This window comes from Myripristis murdjan, chromosome 24 (assembly GCF_902150065.1).
Source record: "Myripristis murdjan chromosome 24, fMyrMur1.1, whole genome shotgun sequence".
NCBI lineage: Eukaryota > Metazoa > Chordata > Actinopteri > Holocentriformes > Holocentridae > Myripristis > Myripristis murdjan.
Window position 1 is genome coordinate 6893808 of NC_044003.1, and position 23458 is coordinate 6917265.

The 23458-nt window shown below is 41.9% G+C and overlaps 1 protein-coding gene across 1 annotated transcript in view; it reads right to left on the reverse strand.

Annotated features, from left to right (window-relative positions):
* Window positions 1-2717: 2717 nt before the first annotated feature.
* The window catches only part of pex7 (peroxisomal biogenesis factor 7), a 67732-nt gene continuing 46991 nt past the window's right edge, over window positions 2718-23458 (reverse strand). Inside the window, exons 10-11 of the mRNA XM_030046568.1 lie at window positions 14977-15076; window positions 2718-3488 (exon numbers count right to left, since the gene is read on the reverse strand). Coding sequence (XP_029902428.1) covers window positions 3405-3488; window positions 14977-15076 — 184 coding nt within the window. The 3' untranslated portion in view covers window positions 2718-3404. The remainder of the gene's footprint in view (window positions 3489-14976; window positions 15077-23458) is intronic.

The window sequence follows — 23458 nt, forward strand, 5'->3', positions numbered from 1 at the left end:
ACAGACCTAAACCTCGCCCCTTTTTTGGCACCTTTGGGCAAACAGGTGGGATAAGTTGGTTAGCGCTGCCTTGTGCTAAGCTCCGCCCACTGCCACGCCCCTGAGGGCAAACTGATCTGAAGAGAAAACACCGTCTTTGCTGGTACATTATCAAACTTCCCTCTAAATTTTGCGCAAATTTGTCCAGTCCTTTGGAGTCGTCCTGCTGATGGATGGATGGAGGTACCGGGGCAGCCACATGACCCCGTGCCAGAGGACTCACCTCCTCGGTGGAGGGAATAATGATAAAAATAACAATGGCTTCAAAAAAAAAAGTATTACCTTTAGTTAGCACATCTCTTCTTGCTATGATCAATATGTCTTTATCGACTGGTTACGTGCCACAGTCCTTTAAAGTAGCTGTAATTAAACCACTCCTCAAAAAACCTACTCTTGACTCAGATGTCTTAGCCAACTATAGACCAATATCTAATCTTCCTTTTCTCTCAAAGATATTGGAGAAAGTAGTCGCTAATCAGCTCTGTAGCTACTTACAGCAAAATGAACTGTTTGAAAACTTTCAGTCAGGATTTAGAGTGCACCATAGCACAGAGACGGCTCTGGTTAGAGTTACAAACGACCTCCTAACTGCATCAGATAATGGACTTCTCTCCGTTCTTGTGCTATTGGATCTTAGTGCAGCTTTTGATACCATCGACCATCACATTCTATTACAGAGATTAGAGCACCTAATTGGCATTAAAGGAACAGCTTTAAACTGGTTTAAGTCCTATTTATTAGACCGACATCAGTTTGTTCATGTAAATAACGAATCCTCCTCCTGTGGAAAGGTAAAATATGGTGTTCCGCAGGGCTCTGTGCTTGGCCCTATTTTATTCATCTCGTATATGCTTCCCTTAGGTAATATTATCCGGAAATACTCTGTGAACTTCCATTGTTATGCGGACGATACTCAGTTGTACGTATCCGTAAAGCCAAATGAAACTCATCAGCTAAGTAAACTTGAAGCCTGCCTTAAGGAGATAAAGGCCTGGATGGCCACCAATTTTCTACTATTAAACTCAGAGAAAACAGAAGTTATCATGTTCGGCCCTAAATACCTTAGGGAATCAGTTTCTAATGACATAGCTACTCTGGATGGCATTACTTTGGCCCCCGGCTCCACGGTAAGGAACCTCGGAGTCATTTTCGATGCGGATTTGTCCTTTACCTCCCATATTACACAGATCTCTAAAACCGCCTTCTCAGAGTGACGCAGAAAAATTAATCCACACCTTCGTTACCTCTAGGTTAGACTACTGTAACTCCTTATTATCAGGTTGTACCAGCAAGTCGTTAGAGACTCTCCAGCTGGTCCAAAACGCTGCTGCACGTGTGCTGACTAGAACTAGGAGAAGAGATCATATTACTCCAATATTGGCTTCTTTACATTGGCTACCTGTAGAATCTAGAATAGAATTTAAAATTCTTCTCCTCACCTATAAAGCTCTTAATGGGCAGGCACCATCTTATCTGAAAGAGCTCATAGTTCCTTATCACCCTGCCAGAGCACTGCGCTCCCAAAATGCAGGTTTATTGGTGGTTCCCAAAATCTCTAAAACTAGATCGGGAGGCAGATCCTTCCAATTCCAGGCTCCCCGTTTGTGGAACAATCTTCCTATCTCAGTACGGAGGGCAGATTCACTCTCTATCTTTAAGAGTAGACTTAAAACTTTCCTTTTTGACAAAGCTTATAGTTAGGGTCGGCCCAGGTTGCCCTGGACCAGCCCTTAGTTATGCTGCTATAGGCCTAGACTGTCGGGGGACTTCATATCATGCTCTGAGCACTTTCCTCTCTTCTAATCTTCCTCTCCCCTCTTCCTTTCTTCTTCTTCCTGTCCCTCCCATACCCCTTTTTTTTGTGCATGCTTGTTCCAGAGTCCACTGCCCCTTTGCTTTCGTTGTGCTTTTTGTGTCTTGTCTAGGTCAAACTGTCCTGCTCATCCTGGAAGGTCATCCAGCTGCAGATGAGATGGCTAGATGCTGCGTGTCACTTCCATCTAGATTACCTGTTCAGGATACCCTGCTGTTTCTGCTGTTGTCTGCTGTCCCAGTTTGTCCCTATCTCCCTGTCTCTGTCTCCTTGTCTCTCTCTCTCCCCTCCCACCCAACCGGTAGAGGTAGATGACCGTCCACCCTGAGTCTGGTTCTACCTGAGGGTTCTTCCCGTTAAAGGGGAGTTTTACCTTGCCACTGTTGCCAAGAGCATGCTCAGGAGGGAATCTGTTGGGTTTCTTGTTTCTCTACTATAATTTGTAGAGCGTGGTCTTTACCTGCTCTACCTGTAAAGCGTCATGAGATAACTTCTGTTGTGATTTGACGCTATATAAATAAAGTTTGATTGATTGATTGATTGATTGAACCTTGTCCATGTTTACTGTTTTGCTCTTGTCATGCAGAACAACTGGACACCTCCTCATTTGCATAAAGTTCGGTGTTCTCAGGGTGCGCTTAGCTGAGAAAACCCGCTTTGACCTGGAGTTTTTCGGTGGAGAAAGGTCCAGTTGATCAGTTTTTTAATCGACACAAACACAAACAACATTATCCCGTTCTTGACACCAAAATAAAACACGTATTTGCATCAATTCTCTGTCAAAAATTCAATATGTGAGTTGAAATGTTTAATTGTTAGGAAACAACCAATCTGTGTTTTCAAAAGATCAGATGATACACTGATGAAACGAGGAAACGGTACTTTATTATTATAATCGTCATCAGCAGCAGCAGCACAAGTGGTATTTGCTGCTTTACACAAGGCACGGCACATCCCGTATCTCCATCAGCATCGTCATCATTATCGTCATCATCGCGATTATCACCAAGCGCAACTGAAAATGACATTTGAGCGGTGAAATTGTATCAGTCACACATGACATTTGCTCTCAGTCCACACTGAATATCAGCGAGATAAAGGAGAGCAGGATAATGGCACCGTTATCATGACACACACACACACACACACACACACACACACACACACACACACAGAGCTGTAAAACATCTCAGAGAACATGAAGATGTAGATTCAACATAATGTGTGTTGTTAATCATAAAGGGACTTTTGCTGAGTCGTAATTAACAACAATGCCATTGTATCCCTCTCTTATTCAATTCAAACTCTGAAAGAAGTGTTACCTTCTTTCTTTTGCTTCCAATGTTAAAAAGGAAAAGAGCATTTCATTATGCAACAGAGGAATTAATTTTCACAATTGTACTTTATCAGAATGACACCACACCCAGTTGATTCCCTCAGCGTAATTGAGAAACAGGCAAAGTTCTGAGGGTGAAAAAAAAAAAGGTCCATGTTCCTCGGCCCGCTGCTGATGCTGATGCTTTATGTGTGTGTGTGTTAGTGTGTGTAAGGTCTACGGTGCTGCACTGTGTGTTCCAGCAGACAGGCAGGCAGGTGTGTAGATCTTCACCGTCTCGTCCCAGGAACAGTCCACCACCTGCCAAAAACAAAAACACAACACACACACACACACGTTACACTGTGCAGCAGCGACACACACTGTTACAGTTCAGAGCTCAGGATGAATTCCAAAAGACAAATTTCAACTGGACAGTCGACTTTCAGACTTTGTCCCTCAAAACTCGAGCAAAAATGTACTTAAATGTAATGGACTTTATAAAAATACTCAAAAAAGTACAAGTACATCAAAGAGCTACTCATTTACAGTAATGTGACAAAATGTAATGAGTTGCTTCCACCTCTGCATGCTTGTATTTTTTTGTGCTTGCTAGACACCCAACCTGGCAAGACTATAGTGCTCTAAAAAGCTGCGATAATTGTATTTCAGGCATTAAATTGTAGCAAAATGACCAAAGCGAGAGTCATCATTTTGAGATCCCTCTCCACCGATCGATGTACAAGCCACCTTGTTTCTGCTTTATAACTTTCTAACTAAACTCCTCCGCAGCTCCATGCCACCTCGTCTCCTCCGAGCATTAAAGAGATGAAAACCTTCAAAAACCTTCAGCTTCAAGTCTTCAAACACCCCCCGTCCTGCAGGTTTGTGTCCCAGCTCTATTCGTCCAGCACACCTGAACCAATGCAGGCCCTGGTCAGGTAGATCTATTTCAACCAATCAGCGTTTCAGTCCGGACAGCTCACATATAGGCAATGAATTTATTAAATTATGAGGCATGAAGATGGCTTTGACTGGATCTGCTTTTAAGTCAGCTGCTGTGCACATCTGGTTTCATAATTCGCTGCTGCAAATACATACATCGTTGGAATAAATGCAGTCTCCCCTCTAATATCACACAGATCTAAGCAGGTGGGGCTGGGAGGCGGAGGGCTTTGAATTTACAGAGTGAGCTCGACTATGAAAGGCACAGCAGTCAGGAAGCAATCAGCTGATGGCACGTGGAGAATTTCCTGACTGAACTGGCTCTGCTCATTCAGCCCTTAACTGGCTCAAGTGTGCAAAAGTACAACTGAAACAAAACAGATAATTATCTCACTTGAATTTTCCTTGATCTTAAACTAATATTAGCTGGATTCAAATGACCACAGCAGAGTTCTTATTCTCAAGAGATAATGTCGTTTATTTCAGCCTTATTTTCACAGTTTTTGCCACAGTTTTGTGGCCACTGACCGCAGACCAGGTTGCCCAAAGTGCTGATGTTCAACATAGAAAACATACTCTGCTGAACCCACAAACTGATTAAAATGCATCCTTCAAATGCAATAACATTTATACTTACAATGTCAATGTAAAAAACAGTTTAGACTGAACAATTTGTCACATTTCAGTTTTAATGGTCTATTGGATAGATTTTAGCGTTCCTGACACTCTTTTATTTACTTTGCTTGCTGTTGGTTTCCGGCTGCATTCAACAGGAAAAACAGGCTTTCCCTGCTCGATTTCATTCTTTTATAACGCCAGTTAGGGTGTTACAAAGTAAGACTGAATAATGATTTCCCCACTGCATATTTAGTTTTTATGGTTTTATCCTCATAATAAAAATATCATTTAAAATAAAAGCTGACTGTCTGGTCTGTACCTCTTTTATTCAGAAGGCAAACCTGACATTTTAAACTTGACGGAAACAGCAATTTTACCAACGTGATTAAAACTGTTATTGTGTGATATGAATATATCCTCATTTTCAGCCGTATCGCACTACATCTCGACAAACTACAGCGGCTCCCTCAAGATGTACCACCCTCTCGACCCCTCTTGGCTTTCCTCCCGTTCTTTTTTGTGTTCCTGAACTCATCTCCGAGTCAGAACGCCAACCAGCTGAGCGGCCCGGCCAGGACGAGAGCGAGCAAAGCAGTTGGGCGGTGAGTCATCCACTGAGGAGAGAGGAATGCCCTTCCTTAATTAATGTTAACGGCAAGCCATAATGGAAACACATGCACACTGGCCAAGACTGCAGCAAAGCACAAAGAGAGAGATATACAAAGGCACAGAGAGAGAGAGAGAGAGAGAGAGAGAGAGAGAGAGGGGTGACAAGATATAGAATGAGGAAAGGGGAGAAACAAAGGATGAGGAAGAGTGGAACAGAGAAGAGGGGTGAGGAGGAGTAGCGGAAAAAAGAAAAGCAGGAAAGAAAAGGACTATTTAAAGTCTAATGAATGTTCAGTAGAAGCTCAACTGCCTCAAAATGTCTTTTCCATTTCAAACAATGGGGAGAAGATAATAAAAAACAGTAATTAAAGCACTAATAAGCCTGTGGCAGATATGTATTCATAAGGAAAGGCCAGTAGTGGTTGGACAGTATTCTCAAACTTATCGCATATTGTCATGGCAACGGTGTGGGAAAGGTCCAAACCTACAGTGTCAGTGACGTCTGCTTGACACCTCCACAGCAACCACGCAACTGCAGGAACCTGCTGACAGGCATGTCGACCTCTAGGGCCTGGACATCCAAGCCACTGTACTGCCACTACACACTGTACTGCAACTGTACACTGTGCTACTACTATACACTGTACTGCAACTGTACACTGCACTGCCACTGTACACTGTACTGCAACTGTACACTGTGCTACTACTATACACTGTACTGCAACTATACACTGTGCTACTACTATACACTGTACTGCAACTACACACTGTACTGCCACTGTACACTGTACTGCAACTGTACACTGTGCTACTACTATACACTGTACTGCAACTATACACTGTACTGCAACTGTACACTGTGCTACTACTATACACTGTACTGCCACTGTACACTGTGCTACTACTATACACTGTACTGCAACTATACACTGTACTGCAACTGTACACTGTGCTACTACTATACACTGTACTGCCACTGTACACTGTACTACTACTATACACTGTACTGCAACTGCACACTGTGCTACTACTATACACTGTACTGCAACTGTACACTGTGCTACTACTATACACTGTACTGCAACTGTACACTGTGCTACTACTATACACTGTACTGCCACTGTACACTGTACTACTACTATACACTGTACTGCAACTGCACACTGTGCTACTACTATACACTGTACTGCAACTGTACACTGTACTGCAACTGCACACTGTGCTACTACTATACACTGTACTGCCACTGTACACTGTCTACTACTATACACTGTACTGCAACTGTACACTGTACTGCAACTGTACACTGTGCTACTACTATACACTGTACTGCAACTGTACACTGTGCTACAACTATACACTGTACTGCGACTGATACTGTGCTACTACTATACACTCTACTATACACTGTACTGCAACTGCACACTGTGCTACTACTATACACTGTACTGCGACTGCACACTGTGCTACTACTATACACTGTACTGCAACTGCACACTGTACTGCAACTGTACACTGTGCTACTACTATACACTGTACTGCAACTGTACACTGTGCTACTACTATACACTGTACTGCAATTGTACACTGTACTCCAACTGTACACTGTACTTCTGTTGTACACTGTTCTTCCACTGCACACTGTACACTGTACTACTGTACACTGCACTACTATTGTACACTGTACTGTCACTTGTACACTGTGGTACCACAACTACCATGGTAGCCCTTTCATGCATTTCTACCTCAGCTAGTAACGAAAATTGTCCTACTGTTGTACTAGTAGTACAGGTGCCAATCTTCATGGAATTACCACTGCACTTGTACAACAGATATCACTGCACACTGCACTACTACTGTAATAGTATAACAATACCGTCCTGCCATTGTACTTCAATCCCTAACACTGGACACTGTACTGCAGTACCATTATGAATACCACTGTTCTAGGAGCAGTGTACACTGTACAATCACTGTACTTACACTACAAATGCCACTGTGCACTGCAGTACTACCACTGGAGCAGCTGCAGGATGGAAATTTGCTATAATGACCGTTCTACAGACCCGTGAATGGTTGTCACCTTCCGTTTCTGTATGATGTATCACCACATCCTAACACACACACACACACACACACACACACACACACACACACACACACACACACACAGACACACACACATGCACGTGCACAAAGTAAAGGTCTTCCATGCTTGGTTTGTGTGAAAGTGTGTGTATGTATGTGTGTGTGTGTATGTGTGTGTGTGTGTGTGTGTGTGTGTGTGTGTGTGTGCATGGCCTGGGTTGGCTTGCAGTTAGCTAAAGAGGGTGATCAATCAGACATGTGTGGGTAGGTCTGGACAAGAGAGGCCACACCAGTGTGCGTGTGTGTTTGTGTGTGTGTGTGGTGTGTGTGTGTGAGTGTGTGTGAGAGAGAGAGAGAGAGAGAGAGAGAGAGAGAGAGAGAGTATGAAAAAAGAATATGGAGGAGTGACAAGAGGAAAGAAGTAGACAAGAGGCAAAAAGAACTAGAGAAAATAAGGGATTATATTCATTTGGATGAAGGGGAATAAAAAGGGCAGGGGAATGAGAGAATAAAACAATTTTTAAAAATGAGGAGAGAAAGGGAGAGAAAGAAAGAAGAGCAAAGAAAAGGTGGGAGAGGAGAAGAAGTTAAAAAGAAGAGGCAAAACAAGGAGAAAAAGAAGAAGAGCAGGCACGAGGAAAGCAGATGAGCCTGATATCTCACAGCGGGACGGCCCGCATCACGACAGCAGATTAAGCCAATCTCAGGATTACGAGACAGGCAGTGATTCCCGGCTGTTTATGGAAATGACGGGCGAGTTCATTTGGAGTTCTTACAACAAAGTGCTACAGCAGCCGCACAACACTCGCCTCAACATCTTTCGCTGTGTTTCATTTTTCCGCTACACCATTTCTACGGTAGAAAATATTGTGTGCACTTCATACTACAGAGGGCTTTCATGTGACATAAACACAGACAGCAAGGAAATGAAGTGGTGCTCAGCTCTGGGGGGGAAAAAACAAAGAAGCCAATCTCAGAGCTCAAAATAAATGCTCTTGGATGTATTATTTCTTCCAACGGCAAAAGCACATGAGACGTTTTTGTTGCGGCAAAAAATGTGAGACATATATATCTTTACGTTTTTGCAGTTCAGTAAATCCCCCTAAAAATGTGAGAAACTTATGAGTGAGATCTGATGAGGCCTGGTGTTTATAAGCTCACCATAACTTGACTAGTTATTAGGAAATGCTATTTTCTGCGGCAGGTATGGAAATGGTGTAAAATGAAAATTTGGTTATAAAACACCTTTGGTATTTGCTTTTATTATTAACACTGTACAGGATGTATATACCACCGCCTGTTATTGAACTTAAATAAAGTAACAGAATTATCCCCACGATATGAAAAGCTAATATTTGCTTCATACCTGAGGCAGTATCATATCATGCTGAGGACATTGTGTTTCATTCGTTTTGACAGAAGTCCCATCTCCCGTATTTGACGCTGGGTGTCACGCCACTTCCCAGATTTGGATTCTTGGTGGGCGTGGCCACTCCTGATGATTGACAGTTGCTCTCCTACAACAGCACAAACACCCCTAAGCTGCACCTGATTGGACGAAATGCCTCTCCAGTCATCTTATCCTGGATTTCAAATCAGACCAACATGGTGGCTCTTTTGGAAACTTTCTTTTATATCATGAAAGTAGTTTGGTAACACTTCACAATAAAAGTACAACAATTAACGTTCGTTAATCTTAGTTACTGATTATTATGGCATTTACTAATGTTAATAATATCTACAATAACCCTTAAATAACATATAATTTAATACCTTAGCATGAACAGCATTAGTAAATTCTTAGACACATTAGTTAACGGTTAGTTAACTGTTACTTAATGTTTATTACCTGTTACTTAATGTTTATTACGGCATTAACTAACGTTAATTGTTGTACTCTTATTGTAAAGTGTTGCCAATAGTTTTTAAAAAATGAGAAATAAACCATGCAGCTGCTGAATCTGTCTTAAAAGTTTCTCTGGAGTTGCTGTCTGTGAGTCATGCAGGATATTCTCTTTTAATTTGCGTAAAAGTAGCCTCAACTTTATGCAAATGAGGAGACGCTAACGTGACGCCCCGTCTCTGAAAACACAACACAGCTCTACCAGAATGCATTGCACAGCTGCTGACATACAGTAGATAATGACTGGGAACAATGGGCACGTACCATCACACAGCTACACACACACACACACCTGGGAGCTGCCCGGTACAACCACAGCCTGCACTGATGGCCACCGAGCAGCTCCGTCCACCGCAGCAGGTGGACCACACCAGTTATGGATATCAACACACCTTCACCTTCCTGTTGGTTTGGGGATTTAACTGGAAAACCTCCAGTGTAAAGTGAGCCTCTCAGCCCTTTAGGCCACAGCTGTTGCTTGTTATTCTTAATATGTGATGAACATATCAGTTTCACACACAAGCTAATGCTATTTACTAAATAACTTACAAAAGAGCCCGCTGGCTAGTCAGTGAGCTAACAGTTTGTTTAAGTCAATGAGCTGACTCATGTCAAACAGGACAGTTTACTGTGTCACAGTAAGCATGTGGAAACAGATCGACTTAATCTTATTGGTCCTGCTGACTACAAGCACAATCCTCTCCTGAAACCACGTCTTCTTCTTGGAGTCTGGTTGTTGTATTTTTATCCGTGCTGGCTCCAGCTGTTGTTCCTGTGAGATCTGTGACTCAAACACTTTAAAAACCTCTATTTGTTGCTACGCTTGAATTTAAATTCATTCCACTGCTGCATTGACTTGAAGTCACAGCAGCATCACACAGGGTGTCTGCATACAGCAACTGCAAATGATGCTGGAACAGAGACACTTCTGACAGTCTGCTGTTCAAATGTGTGTGTGTGTGTGTGTGTGTGTGTGTGTGTGTGTAGTCATCTGCCTCCATCCCTGTGAGAGATGTGTCCTTACCATGTGCTGTGTGTGTGCTGTGTGTGTGTGTGTGTGTGTGTGTCATTGACAGCTGTGATCTACTGTCTCTTCTTTTTATCACTGTGACTGGCTGAGTCAGCTTTATGGTCTCTATGGAGACAACTGACCAGAGCCCCTATGTATGTGTGTGTGTGTGTGTGTGTGTGTGTGTGTGTGTGTGTGTGTGTGTGTGTGTGTGCGTGCGTGCATGCATGTGTGTACAAGTTTTGTCCTCATGATCAAATGTCCTCATGAAGACAGAGAGATGAAGAAAATGCTACGTGAGGTCTTTTTGTTGGGCCTCACTGCTATAAAGAACCATTAGATTTGGTTAAAGTTTGCTTTTGTTAAAGAATAAATTTATTAAATGTGTCCTTCGGAGCAGTGACCATTTGTTTTCTGGCTATCGGACTAACAGGCTTTTGTTTTTAATGCGTTTTGTGTCTCTGCAGATCAGAGACTCTGAGAGGGCGGGGTAACTGTCAATCATTTAACCCTCCTAATATGTTTAGGGTCAATTTGACCCCATTCAATGTTTAACGTCTCTAAATAAATGATTAACATCATTTTTTTTGCTTCTTATTTAATGAGTTTTCCTAATTTAATGGGTGCTACCGGGTAAACATGAAATTCACATGATAACGCATCGGTTATAAATAACAAAAAATTGTACTTAGAAATAATATAAAGCCATTAAAACACCAAAAATTAATATTTCTTTCCAATTTTAGGTCAATCAGTGAGATTTTATGGTGATTTGCAGGAGGTTCGACATGAAGAATCAAACCTGAACTTGTCGTCTGTTCAACACTAATCTGATGGTTTGTTCAACATCGATCTTGTCGTTTGTCTGTTTTTAAGCCAAAACCAAACTTTTTCTTAACCATAATCAATAAAAACCACTTGGTTTTGGTCAGGAAAGGGTAAGTTTGAGGCATGAAACCGGTCACAAAACATTCACAACAAACGAGGCTGAAACCACGTCGCTGTGACCGGGAGCTGAACCCGGGTCACGTCATCGGGGAGTGGGGAGAGTGGGAGTGAATTGCCACACACACTTCTGTAAATAGATGTAATGAGGAGCTACAGTGTGAAGACCTTCATTTAGTTTCACTGTCAGTCTGCTGTATCAACACCACCTCTTTGAACTGATAATGTGAACGGAGCCGGGGTGAGTTGTTTGATGGACAGAGGATTGTAAGCCTCTGATTGGTCATCCAAGGTGTATTATAGATCAGTGTGTGTATCTGGTGCAAACCCTATCTACTTATTCCAAAAACAGTCTTAAGAAACTGTGAGAGCAACTGGGAATTTATTGCATAAATAGAAAATGGACAGAAGCGGGACACCTGAAGTGGTGCACTTTATTACATTTTCACTTGTTTCACAAAATTGGAAAAAGAAAGAGATTTGCTGAATGTCAAGAGGAGAGGAGGGAAAAAAATGAGGAATATAAAGATCTGGGTGAATCATGAGAAGAGAGAGAGAGAGAGAGAGAGGGAGAGGGAGAGAAAGACTGACGTGAGTGCAATTCCCCTCCACACTGTCACAGCTATACTGTGTGTGTGTGTGTGTGTGTGTGTGTGTGTGTGTGTGTGTGTGTGTGTGCTCCTTACAGCTTACTTCTCCGTAATGACATGTCAGATAATAACATGGCTAACAATACAGCTCATTACTGGCCCACACACACACACACACACACACACACACACACACACACACACACTCAAAACACTGACAAGACGGACAACACAGCTTATTAACCGCATCCACTTCACACACACACACACACACACACACAATGCAAATACAGTCAAACTGAATGAAAGGGGGCATGTGAGTGGGAGAAGTGGATTGTGCCGTGACGTCGCAGGTTTGAGCCCGAGGCGTTATCTCACTCCTCCTCCTCCTCCTCTTCTCCGTCTCTGTCCTGGAAAACACCTCGCTCTCGTTTTCCAGCAGCTATTTTTGGCTCTTTATCTCCCGGACGAGCGGCGTCCCGGTTCCAGTGCATGTTAGAAGTCCACAGGGAGCGACAGCTGGCATCGAACAGGTGCACGACGGCATCAAAACATCCTGATTTGAGGTTTTTTCTTCATCCGCTGACTCAAATATCCAAAGGCCAACTCCACACGACAGCTCAAAGGCTCCAAATTCAGATTCATTCTCCCCTCGCACGTTGACACACACACACACACACACACACACACCTGATGTTTCCCGCCTCCTCATATTTTCACATCTTCTCAGTTTCACCTTCCTACAGCTGCCACACCAAAACAATGCACCTGCCAGCACCACTTAGCGACCTAAATAGTTCATACACAAAAATGACACTGAATCCACATTTTTGTGAAGATTTGGGTTTTTAAAGGCTGTGGTCTTAAACTTTTGATCAGCTGATGAACAGCCTCTTTCAGTTTAATGGTTGTTTGAAATAAATTGCTTACTCAATTTTTTTTTTTTTTTTTGTCTCACTCCCATTTCTTCTTTTTGCATTCTGAAGCTCTACTTAGAAGCTTCTTAAGATCCAACAGTGCAAAATATAAATTCTTGCAATTTCTCAACTGGTCTTAAAATTTTGATCAAGAGTGCATGTTTTAAAATGCATGTACTGTATTTTATGTACAGAATCAACTGTTTGAATTGGCGTTCCACTGTTTTTTATCATCTCTAGCTCCGCCTACGCAAGTGTCGAGATATTTCCATGTGACATAGCAAATTAAACTTTTGTTAGTTCTTACTTTTCATGCTTGAAGGTAATGTTTTTTGTTTAATAAATAAATAAATTTAACAGTTATGTGTGTGTGTGTGTGTGTGTGTGGTTTATTTATGGTGCATTTCCTTTCTCCATGCGCTCCCTCTCTGCTCTGCCTTGTAGCTCCTCCGTCCTTTAGACCAAAACCCGGAGCTTTCTGGCTCTTGATGTCGTTGTTCTCTGCTGAATTGATCTTTGCTTGTTGGTGTATAAAAATCTCATGTGTGCATCACCTTGGATAAAAGTGTCTGCCAAATTTGAATTGTAACTGTAAATGTATTTTTGTTGCATCTTTTTGTGACAGGCCACACCCACCACCACGCTCCCTTTCGGCCAGCTGGTGTAAAACATTAATCAGCTCGTCTTTGCCACATGGCCAAACTTTCCACCGAGTTTCGCTTTGTTAAGAAAATCCATTTGGGAGTTAGGCAGCATTTCGTGACAGGCCACGCCCACAGCCACGCCCCATTTTGGCCAGCCGTCATGAAAAGTTCATCTTCTCTTACATGGCTCATGACCGACGCTTCCACAAAATCCTGCGTGAATCCATTCAGAGGTTATGCATCTTTTTGTGATAAGCCACGCCCACAGCCACACCCCAATTTTGGCCAAACAGCATGAGCAGCTCTTCCTTTTATCACGACGGAGCTTCCCACGAAATGCTGCAATGTCACATGAACCGCTTCAGAAGGTATATGTGTTTTTGTGAGAGGCCACACCCACTGCCACGCCCCCCTGTCGACCAATCAACCAATCAGCATGAAAAGTTAATCAGCTCCTTCTTGGCCTGTAACTTCTGTTTCCACTATCAGTTTTGTGCAAATCCATTCACAGCTTTTTGAAATATCCTGCTGACAAAAAATTTTAGGACCTTGGTGAAACAACCGTGTAGAGAAACTGCACGTTTGAAATAAAACGAGTCATATTTTCTGTAAATATCAGAATATATTTAGCGATTAACTTGCAACCTGGAGTGTGTTATGTTATGTTATATATATATTTTTATTATTATTATTTTATTATTATTTTAGATTTTTTTTTTTTTTTTTGCCTGTTTTGTATTATCCCACTTATTGTGCACACTTATATGTTAAATTGTACTTATATACAAGTTTGGTAATATTGCTGTTATTACTTTTTGTTTTTGTTATCACTGTTATATTTTTGTTTTTGTTATTTCTGTAATTTTGAAAACTTGCAGAACATGTTATCAGTATTGGAACACATTGTACACCACCCTTCTGCAAAAAAAAAGAATAATAGTAAAAAAAAATATATATATATATATTTAGCGATGATAGTGGAGATGACGGACTTGAAAAGGACTTGGGAGGGGCGTTTCCATGACGCACGTATCACAGCTCATATCTTACTGACACAAACACAGTTATGTTTTCTGTCAGTTTTTCCCACGCAGACGTCCAGCGACTTCCTGCTGAAATACGCTGCCTGTCGCTTCGTCTGTTTTGTTGCCAGAGAGACGCCGCCTGTCTAAACACCCGCAAACAAAAAAAATAAATAAAAAAAACTGATTTAGACACGAGTGGCCTTTTCAATTCACTGCTCCTTTACCCCGACGCACTCAGAGCTGCTGCTGCCTGACAGCTCTGAGTGTGTGTGTGTGTGTGTGTGTGTGTGTGTGTGTATCTTCAGTCTACTTGAGTGCAGACAGATTGATGGATGGCCCCTGTTGAGTACACTGCGCACACACACACACATACACACACACACACACACACACACAGATGCAAACAGCCTGCAGACAGACTGGCTTTGGTCAAATCCCAGGAAGAGAAAAAGAGAGAGATAAAGTGGTGAGTATTAGGAGTGTGTGTGTGTGTGTGTGTGTGTGTGTGTGTGTTACCTGGTTGGGGATGTGCAGGTTGAAGTCCAGTCCACAGACGAACTCTGAGTGATGCTCCACTGTGTCTAAAAGAGGCTGGTTCCTGCTGTAATCCCAGAACCTACACACACACACACACACACACACACACACACAAAAGGTCTATACATTAGATTATAAAGACACAAATAACCAGTTGGTCTTCAATGTTTCTAAAAAAACATAATCTTTCAGAGTTCTGTAATAAATGTTAGAAAAAAGGGAATTGTCAGTAATTCTCCATCATGCATTTACACTGAATCTCTCCTGCCTTACAGCTGCAGACAATTCTTTCTTTTACACAGGAAGATTTAGTCCACCAGAATAAAAAAAAAGATGTCTCTCAGCCTGTTTGTTAGAGCAGCTGCCCTCCTCAAAGTCGACATTTTGAATAATCGATCACAGACCCCCTGCGGACGACGGAGCGGTTTGAATCAGGCGTTCCCTTTTTTCTTGTATTTTCGTGCAAACGTCATTTAGGAACAGAGAATTGAGGTCGTTGTGGTCGGGCAGGTGCAAAGCTGAACACCAATACCTGCTGTTTGGGGTCGAATAAGGGTCAGATTTTGCAAATGGAGGACACAAACTACGGTAATCCTGAACGGTTCTTGGGAATAGATAAAAAAAACTTGGGACCGAAAAGACACAAGAAAAATATTGTTAGAGGTTTATGATGACAAAAGTTAGACTACCTCCAAAGCATCTCAAGTATTAGATGAATAAATCTCGAATATTTTTTTTCATGAACGATGAGATTATTTCAATCTAACCTTTTTTTAAAGAGCTGAGTTCGCTTACATCTCAGGAAGTAAATTGTGCGAAAACGAAGAAGTACCTTTAAATATGACAATCTTCCTAGATGAAATGCAGAAAGGCACTGATGCATTAAAAACCAGGAAAGCCCCAGGAACTGATGAACTGAGGAATGAAGTCCTAAAATCTCTACAGGCCACCAAAGTTTTACGTTTGCCCAATGATTATTTTGAAAATTGAATTATCCCGTCCTTTTGGTGTAGGTCTACTGTTTGTCCACTACCTCAGTCACAGAAAAGTGAACCTCGAATCGCCTCAAATTACCGAGGCATCAGTCTACCCAGCACGGATTACAAATTACAGACTTCAGACATGAACTGTGAGCTGATGGTTTTCTGAGAGGAGGGCAAGCGTTCAGTCGATGAGCAGAAGCGTTTCTGAAAGGCAAGAGCTCGCCCGGATCACATTTATCACGACGGAGGCCAGAAATCCAATAACGGACAAGAAATCAACCTTTGTTTGTTATATCGACTTTGAAAAGGCCTTTGATTTTACCGATGGAGAGCTGCTCGCCCACTGTCTTCTAAAAGAGGGGATGAATGTGGAACTCGATCGGGCAATCCGCTGTATAAAAGTCCTACTGCCGGTGTAAGAGTGAATGATGAATGAATCGGTGAATGAATCTGGTGTCAGACAGGGAGACTGCCTGTTGTTACTGGTTTGGCCAAGGAAATAAGAACTCTAGGTTTGAGTGTTAATTATACAGAAAATAAGCTGAAAATCTTTTAATCCGCGGATGATATTTTATCGGCTGCTGAAAATGAAGCTGATTTTCGATCTATGTCATCCTGCACTGAGTGTGGGGTAAAAACTGGAGGCTAGAGTAAGACTCAGATCATGCACTTTAGACAGCCTCGGATGCAAAAAGGAGCAATTTCTGTTCAAGGAACGGCTGGAATATGTGGGCCTCTATAAAAAAAATGTTGGTCTCCACTCGGATGAACGTTTGAGTTATGAATCTGGACGATGTATATTGGCTGAACCCACAGGTAGAGCTCTTGGTGGTGTAACAGCCAAAACCACACACCTCACTGCTCATTTTTGGTTATGAGTGTTATTCTACATTACATCAAATGTGTGTGTGCATGGTTATGGATTATGTATCAGCTGTGTGGAGCGCCAAAGGGAATAGAAAAGGGGAACGGGTTCACAATAGTTCTTTAGGTGTCCATAAATTTGCACCTGTGCTGTACTGTAACAATAATATGGGATGTGAACCATGTCAACACAGATGGAAAGCTGGTTGAGCTCACTTGTGGTAAAAATAATAGTGAAAATAATTATCAATTAAAAAAAAAAAAAAGTGGTAGAAGCTCTGAGAAGGTTGAAAAGTTGAAAAATTCTAAGCCACAAGCTGAACAGTTTAAAATTTGAATGAAGTTTCTAGCTCAAAGCATGACAGAGTAACAAATCATTGAATATTGCTGAATTTTGGAGCAGCGGTCCCATTCTTTCCTATGGGGAAAAAAGTGTAAATAAAGCTTAATAATTCAAAAAGTTTTAAAGTTTTCAAAAAGTCGAATAAAAGCAAACATCACACAAAGAATGAAATTTTTAGCACTAAGTATGTGGAAGTAGTTCCGTGCCACAAAACGTACAGAATAATAAAGAAAGAAACAGTAGGAAGAACATGATGAAATAGGAAAATGCCACTCTGCTCACATGTTCAACCTGTGGGATGATAGAGAGTTAGTACAACAGCAGAAAACTCAAAATCGTGTTGCTTTCTGGTTTGGCACGACTCTATTTCATTCTTCTTGCAGCAGTGCTCTTTCAATGAGGCTCTCATTTTTGCAGCAGGGAAGAAGTTAACGCACCAAACTTGGTGGATGTGTTGCACTCGCATGGAGGAGCAAACAGCACTGTACCACCGAGCGTCTGGCCAAATCTGATTCAAGGAACTTCTGAGTCAGTTACAGTCGTGCTATTTGTTTACACCGCCATTTACTGCGACTTCAAACGGCTGAAAAAGAAGTCTAATCTTTCAGCACAAGGAGCAGCAGAGGTTGCCAGCAAGCAGGCCCGTAGCAACAAGGCAAGCAAACCAAGCAATTGCCTGGGGCCCTGAGCTGGCCGGGGGACCCCAGAGAGCGACTGGTTATGAACTAAATGCAACGACAAACTGGAGAAATGTTAATTTGAGTGTGATTTTATAGTTACTATGCAATTTGTACTTTCTTTATACGTTCGATGTTTTGGGATGGTGGTGGTTTTTTTTTTTTTGCAAACGTTCAAATGTAAATATTACTACGTGTACAGTATGCAACATATATAAGCGGTATTTGCACTGTCAGAAATAATTTATTGTAATAAAGTGTGGGCGAACTTAAACTGTATGTCTATGCTGTGGTTCCTGTAGGCTTTGGCCAGGCAGGGTGGGATGGCGCGGGGCGTAAGTTTTATTTTGCTGTGGTCCAGGGATGTCAGCGTCGAGGAGGGTGGGGATGGCCTCCAAGTCGATTTTGCTTGGGGCCCCTAAATTCCTTGAGACGGCCCTGCCAGCATGCGGGCAAATGTGAGGTGAGATTTCAACAAAAGCAACAAGAAAGCGTTCAGCGGAGCGCAGAGTTCGGCTAAAGTCGCAGCTCTGTTTGGTCTGAGCCACGCGCCCCGTTCAGCCCATCGGCATGGAAAATTGGTCAGGACTGCCTCGACCCATGACTGACCTCCCAGCCGGGGTTCGTGATAGTTCACAGCCCAGTTCGTGCTAAGCCCCGCCTTGCCACGCCCCCTTAAGATGGACTGAGCTGTAAATCACTTCTTTGCTGACCCATGACCAAACTTCCCATCGAGTTTTGTGCAAAAATATCCAGAATTGTTTTGTTATCCTGCGGCCAGACGTCATTTTTGCTTCGTGTACATAGAAAGACAGGGAAAATGCAGCGCACGGAACATATTTTTACGTTTATCTTTATGTTTTGGGCTTCTGTGCACAGCTCTGGACGTTGACACTGAGAGGAGACAAAGTCAGACGCCTGAATAAAACCTCCGTCTGCACATCGCTCCATCTCACCGTCCAACGCTAAGTATAATGTTAGACGTCTGAGTCAGGACTTAAAAGGGAAAGGACAAGAGGGAGACAAGGAGTAGGAGGAGAGAGAGAGAGAGAGAGAGAGAGAGAGAGAGAGAGAGAGAGAGAGAGAGATAACAGGACAAGGAAAAGGGCAGAAAGGGAAAGAGGAAGCAGTGGGAAGAGAGATGAGGAGAGAAAAACAAAAAATATAAAAACAGAGATTGGACAGAAAAGGGAGAGAGAGAGAGAGAGGGAGAGAGAGAGAGAGAGAGAGAGAGAGAGATGAGGAATGGAAAGAGAGCGAGCGAGCCAATAAAACTCCTCCTCCAGACCTCAGCCAGCAGCAGCCAATCAGACTAATTGAAAGACTGTTTCTCTTCCTGGTCTTGACAGAGTGGCATGTGTGTGTGTGTGTGTGTGTGTGTGTGTGTGTGTGTGCGTGCGTTTGTGTGTGTGCGGCAAAGCCCTGACGCAGCAAATGCTCCCTCCAGACTCATCCACTTTGCAAATGTAATTAAATCATTTTCAGTGGGAACACTGCAGCTCCCATTGGGCTCCATTAGGGCCATATTAATACTGGAACTGCAACACACACACACACACACACACACACACACATACACAGGTCTATATGATGACGTACGGCTGTCTGGGGAGAGCCCGGCATTGAGAGGAATATTGTATAGAGAGGGACTTGGTGGTGTAAATCATTGCTCAAGCTGTTTCTTTTCTGGTGTGTGTGTGTGTGTGTGTGTGTGTGTGTGTGTGTTCCATTACACTGCAGTACACTACTTTACATTTAGGAGCTGGGTGGTGGATAATTCATACTGAGGCATGAGAAAAATAAACAAATAAATAAATAAATAAACAAATAAAAATCCTCTCTCTGCCACAGCAACAAAACGTGCCGCCCAGCACAAAAATGATTGATCAATTAATCAATTAGTCGACCAACAGACGATTAACTGATTAGAAATGAGATGAATGTGTAAGTCAATTATCAAATAAAAACTCAACAGTGGCCGTGATGTCCCCACAACTGGTGCAAGTCCTCCTGAATGTAACTTTTTAAAATCATTTTTGTAGCTTCGTTTATTTATTTATTTGTTTATTTTACGTGTGAAGTGCAGCGTCTGAGGCATCGCTGCTTATTTTGGCCTGTTGGTCACTTTTTGTGGTGAGTCATCACTTTGTACATACTGGATGTTAAGGTATAAAAGGCATCATTCACCCAAAAATCAATCAGATTTGACCCTGACTGAGATATTGAGTGAGACGTTTAAGTCCACATTAATAAGTGGAAATCTGAAAATGCATCTTCGTTTCTCGATTTCGCTCCTCCACCCGCACTAAAACCTTTCTGTCGCATCCCTTACGAAGCAAAAATATATTGCAGTATATTGGAAAATATGATGTGATCTATTAGATAATACATTTCCATATAAGGGAACTAGTCTTTATATTTTCCAATATACTGCAATATCTGAAATACACAATTACTTATATATTATTCCATATATTCAAATATATTGATGCATATATATATATATATAAATATATTGCATTATATATGTTTCACCAATATATTATTCCATGTATTGCTAAGACATTTTCAAATACATAACATATTTAAATATATTGTAATTCCATACATTAAATGTAATATATTGTAATATATTTCATGTAATATATTGGTAAATATATTTTCTTTCCATAAGGGATGACATATATTTATGTATGGCTGTCATGTGATCGTGGCAGGTACCAAAACAATCAACATGTTGGACGAAGTGTTGTTCTGTGCATGCCTATTGCAGAAATGTAAGTGTTGTTGGCGTTTTTGGAGTATATGGCTAACTTTCTGAAAAGTTTTTGAAAACACGAGTCACACACTTGACCTCTGTAGCAAATTTCAGCCTCACAGGTAGAAGTCTTTCTACAAAATTTGGCCAAACTACATGAATCTGTTTAGAAGTTCTGCAGCTTTTTAGGATGGGCCACGCCCCACTGCCACGCCCTCTTTTAGCCAACTGACATGAACACACCTTCACACAGACACACTTGACATCTGTGGCAAATTTCAGCCCCAAATTTTGATTTTTCAGGCAGAAGAAGCTCAGAAACCTCACAGGATGGACGGATGAGGCCTAATCCATAATCTCTTCTTCAATCGTGACGGACACTTTTGACAGTTTGGCTGCAAGTCAGACTAAAGAGGCGACCTGAAGACATTTTGGGCTCTGCTAACTGATGACGTCATTATTTTTTACATTAGTGCGACAACTCAAAAAAAGGAACCGGAGGAGTGAGCGAAAATGAAAACAGTCGGTCATCGATAGCTGCAGTGCTGCAGGAGAATGACGGATCCTCTCTCCCAAATCCCAAAATCCCATTTTATTTGGACTATCAAAGGTTACTGCTCAGTTTAATGTCAACTTTATGTCAACTGAGTTTCCTAACTGAGTCTGTGTTAATGTTGAACGTATAAATCTGTAAAACTGCTGACTTTTAACTTCAGGGTTAAAGATGGGCTGATCCTAATTTGATACAAAATTTATACAATTTCTATAAGTTACAACTGATAGACAGCTGAGAGAAAAGCATGATTAAGTCTAAGGTGACATTAACAGTGGGCTTTCAAAATAAAATGACACCAATAACTCTGACTTTAGTAATCACAGAGCCCTCGTTAGGCTTGTCAGTGTAATTTGTGAGGACTGATGGATGTCTGCGGACGTCCTGCATCCGTCACACTCACTCCAACCCATTAGGCCAATTAGTGTCATGTGTTTAAATGCCAGAACACTCTGCTGTCTCTGTTACCGTGTCAAATGTCGTCTCTTCAAATGTCACATGTCGTCTCTGGATGTGCCGTGGCAAAAGCTAAAATGTCTCCTCCGTCCAAGTTTCGTCTAAATCAGACCGACGGGTTATTTATAGCTCGGTTTAAAAAAATGTTTTCTTTGGGCGTGTACCGTGTAACACTGAGGGTAAACAGCGGCGGCGTGGGTTCGAATCCGGCCCGGTCTCTCTCTGCTGTGACTGTCAAATATAGCAGAAATGTCCAAAAAATAATCTTAAAAAACAAAAAAACTAGAGATTATGGAGACGCCATCAGGTGCAACTTGTAAAAAACAAAAGTACAAAACTGCATTAACCTGAAAATACAGAAAAAAACAAAAAGAAAAAAAAAACAAAAAACAAAAAGCTAAAATTATTAATTAAAAGTGAAAAACACAATTGAAAAACTCTTTTCTTTCAACAGTGGTGCCACAATTGAGCCAACCGCTGTGTAATTTTTAAATTAATTAATTTCTTTGACTCAGTTATGGTGAGTCATGCAGCCATGCCCTGTAAACGCTGCATTCCCTCCCGCTTTCATGTGTTTTTCTCCAAAGCGGTAAACAGTTTGCTTTCCACTCCAGCCGACCCCGAGCAGCTCCGGCTAAATGAGTGAAACAAGCTGTGAAATTGAATAAAAACAGCAGAACGGGAACAAGCCGGTGCCTCGTCCGTGAAGAGGAGAGAGACACTTCAAATCTTCACTTCACTCGACTTTAATCGGAGCGGAGGAAAAAAACGAAAAGTTTGGCGAACGCGCCGATGTGTCTCGTCTGTTAACCGGGAGCCGTAATCAGAGCGGAAGTTGTAAAATGTGTTTTTTTATATTTTGCTGTAAAGTGCTCGGTGTGTAAAATGAGAGAGGTGTGGGCGTGGGGTGGGGTTTTGTTTTGTGGGGGGGCATAATTGAATACAGGTTTGGATCGCTGCAGCACTTTGATAAGATGAAGCTGTATTGATCGCCGTTGGGAAACCAGGTTGTTGCTGCAGCAAAAGGTAATGAAAAGGAAAACAGAATGCAAACAGAACATAAGAACAAAATGGCAAAAACAACACAAATGGTTAAAAAAAACAGAATAAATAACAAGAATGAAAGCAATAACACAGAACAGATAAGTAGCCAAGCAGGATGATGGATTATATGTGTTGCCTTGTTACTTACAGATGTGTCAGTTTATTTGACTTAATAACAATAAGCTGGGGTTGAAACAGATGAATATTGTTTATTTTAAATCCAAGCACTTCCAATTTCTAAAGTTTATCTTTTCCGTTTTGCATACACAGCAAGTCGTAAGATCAGCAACTATTTTTAGAAAGCGAGGGTGGGGAGAGGAGAGTCAAGACAGGTGAAGCAGTGTAGACAGTCTGGTTATTACAGGCAGGAAAAAGCAATAATTCATGTCACTGATGAGATATGGCAAATCTGTCAGATCTGAAAGTAACACAACCCAACCAGAAGTCGAGGACGAGGGTCAGAGTGCAGGACAGTCGCAGGACGAGGAGTCAGGTCGAGGGGATTCAGGCAGCAGTAATGTTAGGAGTGTCAAAATAAAAAAAAAAACATATTTCAAAATAAGAGCCGGACAGCTGGCCAGTTCAACAAGTGGACTCTCTCCTCCTGTCAGATAAGCTAAGATTTGGGACTTCTACCAGCCAAGCACACCTTAGTCTGATCTGAGAGCAGGGCCTGTGGTTCTCAACGTGGGGTCTGGGAACCTCTAAAGGTCCTTGAGGGTTTTCCAGGGGGTCCCCAAAAAAACAGGGCACATTAAAAAAAAAGCTTTAAAATGATACTTA